General features: G+C 30.6%; 1 protein-coding gene across 1 annotated transcript; it reads left to right on the top strand.

Moving 5' to 3' along the window:
- The first annotated feature begins 493 nt into the window (after positions 1–493).
- Positions 494–4,690, top strand: LOC139501301 (acanthoscurrin-2-like). Its single transcript, XM_071290334.1, has 3 exons — positions 494–544; positions 2,835–3,364; positions 4,586–4,690. Exons 2-3 carry the CDS (start codon positions 2,836–2,838, stop codon positions 4,591–4,593), a joined length of 537 nt encoding a protein of 178 aa, XP_071146435.1. The 5' UTR covers positions 494–544; position 2,835; the 3' UTR covers positions 4,594–4,690.
- Positions 4,691–15,253: the final 10,563 nt, after the last annotated feature.

The following is a 15,253-nucleotide window of genomic DNA, read 5'->3' as shown; positions in this document are numbered from 1 at the left end:
TGGAATAAACCGAACTAAGCATATTGTTTTGGTTTATATCCTTATCTTTATAAACTGCACATCAAAGAAGTCTTGTCAATCCTTCTTTAAGTTGATTAATTCTATGGAGTTTACTATTTCTTTTTTTTAATTCATTTCACATTGCAGAAAAATGTTTCAGATTTCCTTTCTCTTAAAAACATCATCTCCAATGCTTCACAAATACGTGAGAAGAAATACAGCTGGCCAATTAAAAATGCAATTTGCTGATTTATTCAACGACGTTGTTTACACCAAAATTTTAAAAAGAACAATATTTGTCAATATACAACTTTTTAACATTTATCAAAATTAAAATGTTTATTTTTTACTAAAACAAATTTTGATCTATTGTTCGTTATGAACAATTTTCATTATATAATGCACAATTAATCTTGATTTATTTGTGGTGATATATAGATATTTAGTATAATGCATCTTGTTTTATTACTAAATAAGCAATATATAAGGCTTCTAAAATCAAACTATCAGCACAACACTGGACCACTGCACCGAACCTGAACAAGTAAGTCTTAATATTTTCTCTCAATTTTGAATTTACTCTACAGTCTTCTATTGACAAATAAAGTTATTCTCTCTTGCTAATTGGTGTATCTCCTTCTCATACTTTTCTTCGAATTTTATAAGAGAGAAAACTTGTTTTTATTCTTGGACTGTTCAAAGTAGGCTATAGGAGAATTCGTGTACAGTATAGATATGCTACAATTGAAACAGTCTGATCCAAATTATGCTTCTTATTCACAATAAGGGAATTATCCGATAGATTCAAATTACTTTCATTTATGGCCATGGTATTAAACAAAAGTTAATTTATTGAATTTGATATATTCTATTTTTTAGTGACTTAGAATAGCTATTTTTCTTTCTTCCTTTTAATTGATTAACATTTTTAGGCCATGTCGGGACTTTTTAAAGCTAAATGTAAGGTCCATTGAATGCCTTTCTCATTGTCGAAGGCCGTACCATGACCTGTTATGGTTCAAATATCTGTTCTCCAGTCTATGAGTAATTGTTTCACGGGTTGCCATACATTTCATTGTTGTATATAAATAGGAGGTGTCGAACAAATAAAAAGGTTTGAAAGAAAATTTCAATATATTGATTTATTAAGCTGTTTCCAAGATAAACCACATTACTGAAATATTGTTTAAAATTCAGTTGTTATCTTAAAGTTCGTTTATGTGTGTGTTACATTGTCTATTTTTGTTGCACTTCAGTCTTTTTGTTGTGTTACTTTTATAGTTGATGTGTTTCCCTCGGTTTTAGTTTGTTACCTGGATTTGTTTTCTCTCAATCGATTTATGACTTTCAAAAAACGGTTTACTAATGTTGCTTCTATTTGGCTCATAACTTTTATCGAGATATACATTTTTTGTATATAAATCTCTGATGGTATATATTGCTTACTTAGACGTTATTTTTACATTATCCCGTATTATTTGTTTAATGTGGAAAAAAGTGTTTATGTACATATTTTAAACGTTTATGGGCTTGTTCTCATACAAAATAAAACATTTCACGAAAACTGTAATTAACTTAATGATCAATTTAATCTTATTCACGATCAACGGGGCATGTCCAGTAAGGGCAAATGTTGGCCTAAAATTTGAACTACATCTGATAATTTTTTTTTGCAATTTTCGAAAAACTTTAAAATATCTACTGTCCATTTAAATTAATTATAAATTGCTAAAGACAACATTATAATATCACAAAAATCTATCAAATATTTACCGATTATCAGGTTATCTGCATGTTGATATCGTAAAATATCAGCTGCGAGACATAATATGAAGCTTTTTGTCGAGTGAGCGTAACGAACGAGATCAAAAAGCCTTCAAATAATGTCAAGCACCTGATATTTTACAATATCAATATGCAGATAATCTGATAATCGATTTATCGGGCTATATTTGCGTGTTTCAGAAGTTTTTTCTTTGTTTCACCAGCACACAAAAGATCACTTGATAAGTTCGGGTCAAAGTTATTAACGTCGGTTCAAACATTATGACGTCGCTGATATGTCCGGGTCAAAGTTATTAAGGCCGGGTCAACGTATTTGACGTCACAAAGACATGATACGGAATAATATTAAGAGCTGAACAGAGTGATATAGACAGTGGGACGACCAATAAATAACATAAAACGTCATTGTTCAGATGTAATATTTTGATCTAAATGTAAGTGACCGCAATCGTGCCTAGTCTCAACCTTTATATATGATAGGCTTCATCCAATACAAACTATATTAAAATATAAAGACTCAACACAATGCGGCCACTTCCATTTTAGAAAAAAAAGAAACTCTTCACATTTGCGCAAATGCTTAAATTTTGAAGATTTGGGTACTAAAACATGAATTAATGATACCTTCAAATTACAAGGTGTTCTATCAGTCATATACCTTTTACTCATAAGATATTTTGTAACAAGATGTATTAATTAGCAAAATTATAATATCACAAAAATCTATCCAATATATAACATAAAACGTCATTGTTCAGATGTATTATTTTGATCTTAAATGTAAGTGACTGCAGTCGTGTCTAGTCTCAACTTTTATATGTTTTAGGCTTCATCCAATAAAAACTATATTCAAATATAAAGACTAAACAAGATTTTATATGTATCTCGAAAACAAAAACTCGGAACCTTAATTATATTTGACTTTTTCCGTTTCTTTATTTATGTACCATCAATATATAATAGTCTTTTTAAAAGCTTGTTATTTTGAAACAGAGTAGCGAACATCCTTAATACATGATTTATATAGTTTTTTTTTTTGTCAACGACAGAATGAAGATCGCTATTTGCGTATTGATTGCCGTCTGTAGTTCTGTAAGCGCTCTCTCGAAAGGGGGATACGGAGGCGGATACGGAGGCGGTAGACGTGGATACGGTGGAGGTGGATATGGAAGATTCGGTGGTGGTTTAGGAGGATTCGGAGGCGGTTTAGGAGGATTCGGAGGCGGTTTCGGAGGATTCGGAGGCGGATTAGGAGGATACGGAGGCGGTTTAGGAGGTGGTTTAGGAGGATACGGTGGTGGTTACGGGCGAAGAAGATACGTAGGATACGGACAAGTCTTTGTTGTAAGAGGGGGAGGATATGGTGGTTACGGAGGGGGATTTGGTGGCGGAATTGGTGGTTATGGAGGATATGGTGGTTATGGAGGTGGTTATGGAGGTGGTCTTGGAGGTGGTCTCGGAGGAGGTGTCGGTGGCTATGGAGGATATGGTGGTTTCGGACGAGGAATTGGTGGCATTGGAGGAGGAGGATATGGGGGTTATGGTGGTTCCGGTGGTTATAAATATGGAAAGGGCAAAGGTAATATTAAAAAACAATATTTTGGAGATAACTTCATTGCATTTTAAGCTCCTACGGCAATAAAGCACCAATTGATGCCCTCGATCAGAGCTTAAAATACAATATTGGTATCTCCATTCTTATGAAACTGACAAACACCAAAGCAAATTCAAAAATTTAAAATCTGTCAAACGTCGTCTGCGCTTGCGCGTAAATTTTTATACCATCGAAAGTAAGTTGTTGACATGAAAATTAGTGACGTTATTTAATCAAAAAGAAGGTTAAAAACGATGTTGCAGTAGAATAGATAATTGGTGTAATTGCTCATACAAAGACTTCATTTCTTTTGTCTGTTCGATTACTTCAGATATGTTGACATGATAATCTCAAATCTCTTCTTTCATTGCGTCTTACTATAAATCATAATGGATCATAATGGCAACAAGAATAATTTAGAGGAAAATTGTAAATTTAAGAGATAACCATATTATATTTTAAAATCTGACTGCATTAATTGGTGATTTGATGGTCACAGATAAGTTTACTGGAGACGCCTTATCGGAGCCAGTAAACGGGTATTTGCGACCATCAAATCACCAATTGAGGCAATCAAAGCTTTAATACAATATTGTTATCTCCTTCCTTATGAAATGCTTGAAAACAACGCCAAGTCTTACATTTAAAATCTGTTATACGTTGTCTGCGCTTACGTTTCCATTAGAGAATGCAATTGGTATCTATTATACAAAAATTAAGACTGTTTCCGAAACAAATTGCAGGTTTAATCCATGTTTATAAAACTTTGCATTTAAATTAATATTCTTTTTTCTTCATGAAAATTTGTAGTTTTGTCTGAAACATAGTCAGAAACTTGATGTCTAAAGAAGTCGATTTTATATTAAACTAATCATTTCGAACAAAACCACGGAGCATCCTCTCTTTGAAAGGACACCGTCTGTTGGTCATTCATCATAATACTAGTCAAAATATAACAAAATTGAATATTTATCATTAAAGATATAACGTAATCATACAAAAGTGTACGCACACATGACAATCTCACAAAACGATAAAAATTATAAGACACTAAGAAGATTGCGATGTGGTATGATTGACAATGAGGCAACTCTACATCAGTGACCAAATGATATATATAGAAGTTATCAACTATATGTCACCATACGGCATTCTGCAATAAACAAAATTCCTACCAATGTTAACACAATATATTTTTTTTTTCAGGATATTAAAAGCAGGTTCTCATCCAAAGCAGACTGATATTACCCAAAACGGACAACGAATGATTTGATTTTACATTTTTGTTATAATATATAATCATTGCATTCAGTTTGTGTTGACATTTTTTTTTATCATAATGGAGCGTCCATTTATTTAACTTTAAGGGGAGGGGGGTATTATTTTTCACAAAAAAATATTATAAATCCAGATTTTCCCAATACCTTATAGTGTTAAATTTTGATATTTTTTTTTTGGTTGATAGCGTTGAAAAATGAAAAAAAAAATCTGACTCAGATAAAAACCATTACCACCGCCTCCTTGAAGACAAATGGTTGCTCCCTAACTTTATAGTCACTTTATTAATTAGCCGTTTTTGAATCTAAAGGACTATGGGTAATTTCATTGTTCGTACACCACAGTGAAAATAACGTCACGTCATTGGTCGATTTCCCATTGTTTAGGACATTTTTAACCAATCACGACGTTTTGTAGTACACTTTTGATAATATTACCTAAAATACATTAGACGGCTTATTGAAGCAGTACCCAGAATGAAGTCGCATTGCTGTTGAATGGGAACGTGCATGTCTAAAAATTCCCGTTTCAAAGTTTCGTTTCAGTCAGATCTGACTGATTCTAAAAGGCAGTGTAAGTAGGATTGAAATATCAATCAGGCAATAGGGTAATTGTAAGTGCCAAAAATCATGACTTGTACATTGTAAAAGAAAGCTTCTTCGTCGATTTTGATAGAATTAATCCATAAGATTCGTAATATAAATATAGGATACCGAAGTGAGCAGATATATAAACAGAAGATGTGATATGATTTCCAATGAGACAACTGTCCACAAGAGACCAAAATAACACATAAATTAACAACTATATGTCACCGTACGGTCTTCAACAATGAGCAAAGCCCATACCGCATAGTCAGCGATAAAAGGCCCCGAAATGACAATGAAAAACAAATCAAAGGAGAAAACTAACAGCCTTATTTATATAAAAAAATTAACTAAAAACAAATATGTAACAAACGACAACCACTGAATAACAGGCTCCTGAGATATGCTGATGATATTTAAGGAATGACTGTAATATTTTTTCTGTCTATGAAGAAATAACATAAAAAAATGTGGTGCACATGGAATATCCGGCGTAGCGTGTTATTATTAAGTGTGAACCTCAATTTTGATGTTATTCTGAATAGACAAAATAAAACTTTACAGTCACTCCTTATAATTTAGTTCTAAATTCCATTTTAATAGTCATCAAAGGTACCAGGATTATAATTCAATACGCCAGTCGCGCGTTTCGTCTCCATTAGACTCATCAGTGACGCTCAGATCAAAATAGTTTTGAAGCCAAACGAATACAAAATTAAAGAGCATTGAACCGGCGTAAATCATTACAAAAATGTTGATGACGTCACGGTCACATGACAAAAATATATCAAGGAAATGATAAACAAAACGACAAGGAGCACATCAGTCAACATTGCATTATAATCTTAATCACTATAAAAACAAACAAATATGTAAAAACAATATGCAAAATGGCATATCGAAAAATTACATAAACAACATGATGTTTGACAATGTGTTTGACTTCAATTTTTATTGACAAGGATTGTCTGATTTCCTTGCGCAGATCGGTATTTCTTCATGGAAAATTCGAATTCCTTCAGCAATAAAAACTTACCTTTCCAATATAGCCAGTAGTGAAGAAAGTTGCATTAAACAAAATCAATTAATCAATTCTGCTGTTTGTTTGTTCTTTGGTCGAGTTGATGTTACTTTGTCACAATCCTAATTTCCATTTTAAAATATTATTCTGTGTCAACATCAATAGTACTACCATGGTTACAAAACTATATATATATGTGTATTAGTTTCTTTGTATACATACCTTATCTGAAGTATGATTCCTGCATTAGCCAGAAAAACTAGGCACCAAGGAACACTAATTCTGCCTAAACTATGATTTTCCAGCTTTTTGTTTTATCTAACGCATTTTTAAAAGTTTTTCAATCAGGAAGTGTTTTTTTTTCTCCAAAATTAAGCAAAGAACCAGCAATATGCGGTATTTATATTACATCATTCAGGAAGTATTTGTCAAATGTTAGTTAGAACCAGTTTAGAAAAGAACTTGTTTTTACTTTGTATTATTTTCAGCAATTATATTAAATAACAAGACTATCTTTATCCATCACAGATACAATTTGAATCATATTTCAGTTTGAAGGTATTTAGTTTTGTATGAACCTTTTCAAAGAACAATCATAAAAAAATACTTAGCGCTCATGGCTACATTAAACAAATGTTTGAACATTTGTTTACTTCTATGATTGTGTTTATATATATTGTTTTTTTTTCAAACTTTCGATGTAAATTAATGAAAAGACGGCTTTGCTGCGTCCGAAACTTAGAATAAAATATTTCAAACGAAAAAGAAAATGTTAAAATAAGTGTATGCTTGGCTAATTTTTTCTGTCAATTAAATGTACGTGGACTTTCTTTTAACAGAAAATCCTAAATATTAACAAAATCTATAGATATATCTTGAACTGATTTCTAATGTGCGTATTGTTATGCGTTTACTTTTCTACATTGACTAGAGGTATAGGGGGAGGGTTTAGATCTCATAAACATGTTAAACCCCACCGCATTTTTATTATTAAGTGTGAACCTCAATTTTGATGTTATTCTGAATAGACAAAATAAAACTTTACAGTCACTCCTTATAATTTAGTTCTAAATTCCATTTTAATAGTCATCAAAGGTACCAGGATTATAATTCAATACGCCAGTCGCGCGTTTCGTCTCCATTAGACTCATCAGTGACGCTCAGATCAAAATAGTTTTGAAGCCAAACAAGTACAAAATTAAAGAGCATTGAACCGGCGTAAATCATTACAAAAATGTTGATGACGTCACGGTCACATGACAAAAATATATCAAGGAAATGATAAACAAAACGACAAGGAGCACATCAGTCAACATTGCATTATAATCTTAATCACTATAAAAACAAACAAATATGTAAAAACAATATGCAAAATGGCATATCGAAAAATTACATAAACAACATGATGTTTGACAATGTGTTTGACTTCAATTTTTATTGACAAGGATTGTCTGATTTCCTTGCGCAGATCGGTATTTCTTCATGGAAAATTCGAATTCCTTCAGCAATAAAAACTTACCTTTCCAATATAGCCAGTAGTGAAGAAAGTTGCATTAAACAAAATCAATTAATCAATTCTGCTGTTTGTTTGTTCTTTGGTCGAGTTGATGTTACTTTGTCACAATCCTAATTTCCATTTTAAAATATTATTCTGTGTCAACATCAATAGTACTACCATGGTTACAAAACTATATTTAAATATATACTTCTATGATTGTGTTTATATATATTGTTTTTTTTCAAACTTTCGATGTAAATTAATGAAAAGACGGCTTTGCTGCGTCCGAAACTTAGAATAAAATATTTCAAACGAAAAAGAAAATGTTAAAATAAGTGTATGCTTGGCTAATTTTTTCTGTCAATTAAATGTACGTGGACTTTCTTTTAACAGAAAATCCTAAATATTAACAAAATCTATAGATATATCTTGAACTGATTTCTAATGTGCGTATTGTTATGCGTTTACTTTTCTACATTGACTAGAGGTATAGGGGGAGGGTTTAGATCTCATAAACATGTTAAACCCCACCGCATTTTTGCGCCTGTCCCAAGTCAGGAGCGTCTAGCATTTGTTAGTCTTGTATTATTTTAATTTTAGTTTCTTGTGTACAATTTGGAGTTAAGTATGGCGTTCATTATCACTGAACTAGTATATATTTGTTTAGGGGCCAGACGAAGGACGCCTCCGGGTGCGGGAATGTCTCGCTACATTGAAGACCTTTTGGTGACCTTCTGCTGTTGTTTTTTCTATGGTCGGGTTGTTGTCTCTTTTACACATTCCCCATTTACATTGTCAATTTAATTACTGCAATTGAAATAAATTTTTCTCGTACTCTAAGTTAACGATTTTGTCCGTATATAGTTATCTTACTACGAATCATCAGGTTGGAACTTCGACAGCATTCTAGCTTGATCTTAAATCAAATCAAATATGTAAAATATTGGGGCCGTCACCATGTAATAAATATAGTAAAGTACCCGATGAAAATAAAAGTATTTAATTAATACAAAATATATAAGCTTCAAAAACATGAGATTAAAAAAGAGGGACGAAAGATACCAGAAGGACAGTCAAACTCATAAATCGAAAATAAACTGACAACGCCATGGCTAAATATTAAAAAAACCAACAACAGACAAACAATAGTACACATGACACAATATTGAGAACTAAAGAATAAGCAACACGAACCCCACCAATAACTACGTATGGGTGATCTCAGGTGCTCTGGAAGGGAAAGCAGATCCTGCTCCACATGTGGCACCCGTCGTATTGCTCATGTTATAACAAATCCGGTAAATATGTAATTCGGTAGGTCACATTCATAAATGAAGGGAATTATACTTACGACGTAAGGAACGATGCTAAGCTGTATGTCAGAAGTATCAAATACAACTGAATTTTGAAAATATTGTTAATTCTTCAAAAGAAGGAAACAAAAAAAAATAAAGTAAAAAAATACAGAACTCCGGGGAAAATTCAAAACGGAAAGTCCCTAATATAATGGCAAAATCAAAAGCTCAAACACATCAAACGTTTAGTCTGAATTGATAACAATGACATTGTATGCAGTATTTATAGAAATGATTATGCTATGTATCCGGGTTTTATAACTTTTAAACTTATAACAAAAGTGATGATCTAAGAAAAATAACAATTAGAACTACAGATCTGTCATTTTCTACCTTCTCTTTTTGTCCCGACTACTTATTTTGATATCGACTAGTCATTGTCATTGAATCTTAAACAATTCGATTAAACGTTGAAATTGTTTTATCACCTTAATCTCTATTCCTGATCAGATTTGTCCTGCGAGTATTATGTTTGAATGTGAAATCTATTACGTAACATAATACAGGGATGGTAACTAAAGATATGAAGTTAAAAATCTAAAAAAAATCATACAACTATTCTTTATTGTAGAAATCAAAATATAGCAATGATATGTCTCCTGTCCTTAATCTATTCTGAATGCTGAAGTCTAAATCATTTATAAAATGATTGAAATAATATTCCCCGACGTGAGGTCTGGATAGAGATATAGAATGGAAAATAATGGGTACTTTGAATGAGGAATAAAGACAAATGGACTAAATAAAATACAGAAATGAAAACCCCAATCCAGCCACTCGCACTTGATAGTCATAGAGTAACATTTATTTATATCCTAACTGGATTTCAATTCACATCGGTCTTTAAATGAAGAAAACCAAGTGTCATGTCAATAGACAATTGAAGTGTTCTTGTTGACAGCAATATTAAAAAAAAAATCTGATGTTCAGTAGTTGTCGTTTGTTGATTTGGTTCATAAGCGTTTCTCGTTTCTCTTTTTTATATCGATTAGACCGTTTGTTTTCCCGTTAGAATGGTTTTACATTTGTCATTGTTGGTTTGCTGTTAGGTGTGAGCCATAGCTTCGTGTTGCAGACCGTACTTTAACCTATAATGTTTTACTCTTTTGTTTGTAGTTGAATTTGGACCTGTCCTCGGTATATGGTTTAAAAAATAATATTTTTAAAGTAGCATATATATTCATCTCCGTAAACAATGACAATTGAACACAATCTTCATTTGCGTAAATACATTTAAAGTAAAATTGATGTACAGATAACAGCAAAACAAAATATGTTATATTGAGGTTTAGCATTAAAATTTATTTAGCGTGACTAACAAAATAAAAAGCTTATCGCGTTTTCTACATTAATCCAAACCAATTTTTATATTTATTGTATACACCTAACAAAATTATATTTGTGTATCACAGATAAATTTGTGTCATTCATTACATTAAAAGGAAAATGCAAAATTACGATTAATAACTGGTTTACAAATAATATTTTTTTCAATAATAGAAAATTGAAAGAAGTGCATATTTTGTATCAAGAAAAGACATTCATCTTTTTGTTTGACAAATATGATGTTTTGTTAAATCTTTCGGATATTTGAGACAAAATAATTCTTGTATGACAATCAGAAATGTCCGTCAACAATGTAATTTCCCAATGAGAGCATCACCATTGAAACATGCACTTCCATAAAATAAACCAATCACAGCGAGCAGTATAATATATTACCATTACAAAAGAAAAACAGCATGCAAAATACATCATAACATAAAATAAATATGCAAATGCAAATCATGCGAAAAACCATAACGTTACAATAGGTGTGTATAAAATAAACATAAACCAAGATGCTACCTGAAGGAGAACTTATTTCGGTCAATCATCTTTAACAGGTGTATAAAATCATTTGTTTCGTACCAGCATGGCTTTTAGATATTTAAACTTAGAACCAAATTGATGTAATGATCATACATTTTATTAGCTTTAATCTATGTTTCACATTTAATTCCTTTTAATACAAAAACTATTTTTATTTAGAAATCAAAAAGACACGGTATGTTTGGAAGCAACATGATGAACTGTCATATGTCTATACAATACCTATGAATCACATAGCGTTATTCCCCTTATTTTGATTATCTGAACAGTCAACTTTCGATTATAGACCAAAATGGCGTAAAAAGTATCAAATGTTGGACATTGAAAGCCCTTAACAATTTACAAAATTTATAACGAAAAGGCAAGCTATAACAAAAACCGACATGACAATCGTGAAACATATCAAAGTAGACTATCGCTCTAAAAGACGTCAAAACAACAAATGAGACAACTAATTATAGTTGCAAACAAAAACAATCACTGAAATACATCGTTCTCTTTAGTTTAAGAAAAAAAGATTAAAAAAAAAGTTCACACCATGGATAAATAAATTCAACAGTAGTATAGTATACCGCTGTTTGAAATTCATAAATCGATTGGAAAAAAAAACCAAATCCGTGTTACAAACTAAAACTGAGGGAAACACATCAAATATAAGAGGGAAATAACGACACAACAGACACACAACATTAAAATGTAACACACACAGAAACGAATTATAATATGATAATTGCCATTTTCCTGACTTGCATATGGTTTCTTACAGATAGTCCAATCACTGAAATAAAGAACGGATACAACAATAGAATGATGTCAGTACAAAACTGGTTATTAAACGTGAACAGTTTTTATTTTTAGAATATATGTAAATCTGAAATTTAACAAAAAATTCAAATTGGACGTCAATCTCTTTTTAAAATCTTCCGTTCAATAATAAGCCAATAAAATTAAGGAAAAAGTAGCACCAGAATTGGTACAGGGCATTTTAAGAAAAAAAAATGGTGGGTTGCGGCATGCCAAACCTCCCGCGTTAATGGAAATGTTAAATATAACATGAAAATGACAGGATTACAATACAACTAAATGGGGAAAAAAGACAACATAGAAAAAAACAGCTGAGCAACACAATCCCACCAAAAATCCGGTGGTAAATCTTTTGAGAAACAGAAAGATAGGCATTTTTTGATGATCTGTTTTACAAATTCAAATGACGTCTTTTTTCGTCATTTTTCAGTTTCAAATAGGACGTCACTTGGCGTAGAGGTTTAAACTTATTCGGATGTGTCTACTTTTGTGTTTCAAATGTCTGGTTGATGTAAATGTATTTCAGTTGTTTCCTGTAATTAGTTAATACTTCAGTTTTATCATGTACATCTTTTGAATATTCATTTTATAACATTTACTGTTTGCAAAAGTATAAATTATTCTAAATTATAGGGATTTTCTGGTAACTAACAGAAAACCCTTGCCGTTTTTGGCACAACCTTTTTGATCTTTTGGTCCTCGATGCTGTTCAACTTTGTACTCGTTTCGGCTTTCAAACTTTTGTATCTGGTCGTCACACGTAGGTCTTGTGTGGACAAAATACACTTCTGGCGTATTAAAATTTTTAACTTGTTGCCTTTTGTTGGCTGTTGTTCGTGTGATTCTTTGTCAATTGTGTTCTCCAATTTATTTATATTGTAGTCCTGTGTTGTCATTTTGATGTTATATTTCACATGGCCATAACAGTGCGAGGTTTGGCATGCCACAAAACCAGGTTCAACCCATCATTTTTTCCTTTAAAAATGCCCTGTACCAAGTCAGGAATATGGCCATTGTTATATTATAGTTCGTTTCTGTGTGTATTACATTATAACGTTGTGTCGTTTGTTTTCTCTTATTTTTGAGTGTAAATTCACATTGCGATAAGACGTGTCACGGTACTTGTCTATCCCAAATTCATGTATTTGGTTTTGATGTTATATATATATGTTATATTTGTTATTCTCGTGGGATGTTGTCTATGTGTGTTACATTTTAATGTTATGTCGTTGTTCTCCTCTTATATTTAATGCGTTTCCCTCGGTTTTAGTTTGTTACCCCGATTTTGTTTTTTGTCCATGGATTTATGAGTTTTGAACAGCGGTATACTACTGTTGCCTTTATCTATCTCTGCAAGTGACATTCATCTTGTATCTCATGGCAAGTAAAACATTAATTTTAAGTCAAATTTCATGATATCAAACTCGTAGAAAGAGAGAAACATATTTTATTTACGAAAAAATCCCACTAATTCTAAAATATCGAATGAATAACAACTGTCATAATCTCGATAAGGTACAACTGTATAGGCATGTAGACAACTGTTGATTGAACCTGGTTTTATAGCTAGCTCAACCTTTTACTTGTATGACAGGCGCATCAAATTACATATTGTAATTATATTATATGTTGGTGTCTCGATTCACTAGAGACATGTTTTCGCTATCTTATTTTTAATATGACGATAAAATGATATGGTATGCTCACAAAACCTCTCTCCAACAATGACGAAAAATAGCTTCTTTTGTTACCAAGTTTACGGCAACCCGGACCAAGATAGATAGACAAACAAATATCTGACAAATTGTTAACTCTAATGTGTTCTATTTCAATAACTTAAAAAAAATAATATTAATTTCGATCAAAATATGTAATTAGTACAGTTTTGTAAAATTGATTCTTGCATATTTTAAACACATACATGTAAATATAAGGAAAATATAGGTTAAGCTACGAAACATAATTTTACCCGAAATAGTGAATATACCTTTTGTGATCCATCAGTTAAGAGTCACCAAAAAAGATACATTTTATTGAAATGGCATAAAAGATCGGTAAATTTTGTGAAATAATGTAAAAAATAGCTAAATAAAGATATTTAAAATAAGCGTCAGAGTACTTGAACAAAAAGTATAGTGTGGCTTCATCAGACGTCTTTTTTTATTATTTAATATATTATTTTTAATCATTTTGTTTGATTTTTTTTTTGTCATATTTATTTGTGTGTTATCAAATTTAATGTATGACGAAACTATCAGCCATTTACACGAATCGACCCCGTTTGAAACAAAGTATAGAGCTTTCATGGCTGATTCCTGGTAAAATATCAGCAATTTTTTTCCACACCCGGTACAACACTTATCTAATGCCATTATATTTTATCAAGTATGCGTTAATATTGTCTTAATGTATTCATTGTGTACCGTTAAACCTTTATGCTTGACATTTTATGGAAAACAATCTGATGATGATTATATTAGTGTTATTATTAATAGAGTGTATTTGCATATATGACAACCGTATATGGCACGCCGTTTTTATATTTATTCAAATTCGAATATATCTTATTTATTTAACAAGATATCTAATTAAGTATTAAGATATCTTTAATTTTTACAAGATATCTTATTTAATTTGAAAGTAAATAAGATATCTCTATTAGTTTATAAGACATCTCTATAAGTTAATAAGATATCTCTATTAATTAATAAGATATCTTATTCAGTATATAAGATATCTTACTTCTTTATAAAGATATCTTTAAAAAAAATACTTTATAAGATATCTTATTAATTAATAGAGATATCGTATAAACTGATAGAGATATCTTATAAACTTATGGAGATATCTTATATATTAAATAAGATATCTTTATAACCAATTAAATAAAATATCTCTATAAGTTAATAAGATATCTCTAAAAGATTATAAGATATCTCTATTATTTTATAAGATATCTCTATAAGTTAATAAGATATCTCTATAAGTTAATACGATATCTCTTAAAGTTTATAAGATATCTCTATTAGTTTATAAGATATCTCTATAAGTTAATAAGATATCTTTATTAATTAATAAGATATCTTATAAAGTATATAAGATATCTTACTTCTTTATAAAGATATCTTTTAAATACATACTTTATAAGATATCTTATTAATTAATAGAGATATCTTATAAACTAATAGAGATATCTTAGAAACTTATATAGATATCTTATTAACTTATGGAGATATCTTATTAAGTAAATAAGATATCTCTATTATTAACTATATAAAAGATATCTTATATAGTTAATAAGATATCTTATAAATTAATAGAGATATCTTATATTTTAAATAAGATATCTTATATATTTAATAAGATATCTTTATAAACATTTTAATAAGATATGTTATTTAACATATAAGATATGTTATTTAACATATAAGATATCTTATTTAATAAATCAGACATCTC

This window comes from Mytilus edulis, chromosome 13 (genome assembly GCF_963676685.1).
Source record: "Mytilus edulis chromosome 13, xbMytEdul2.2, whole genome shotgun sequence".
Lineage (NCBI taxonomy): Eukaryota > Metazoa > Mollusca > Bivalvia > Mytilida > Mytilidae > Mytilus > Mytilus edulis.
The sequence above is the reverse complement of the archived record's forward strand: the minus strand, read 5'-3'. Positions and strand labels throughout refer to the sequence as shown.

Coding starts and splice junctions, on each gene's coding strand:
- LOC139501301 (XM_071290334.1), top strand. CDS start 2,836: ATGAAGATCGCTATTTGCGTATTGATTGCCGTCTGTAGTTCTGTAAGC.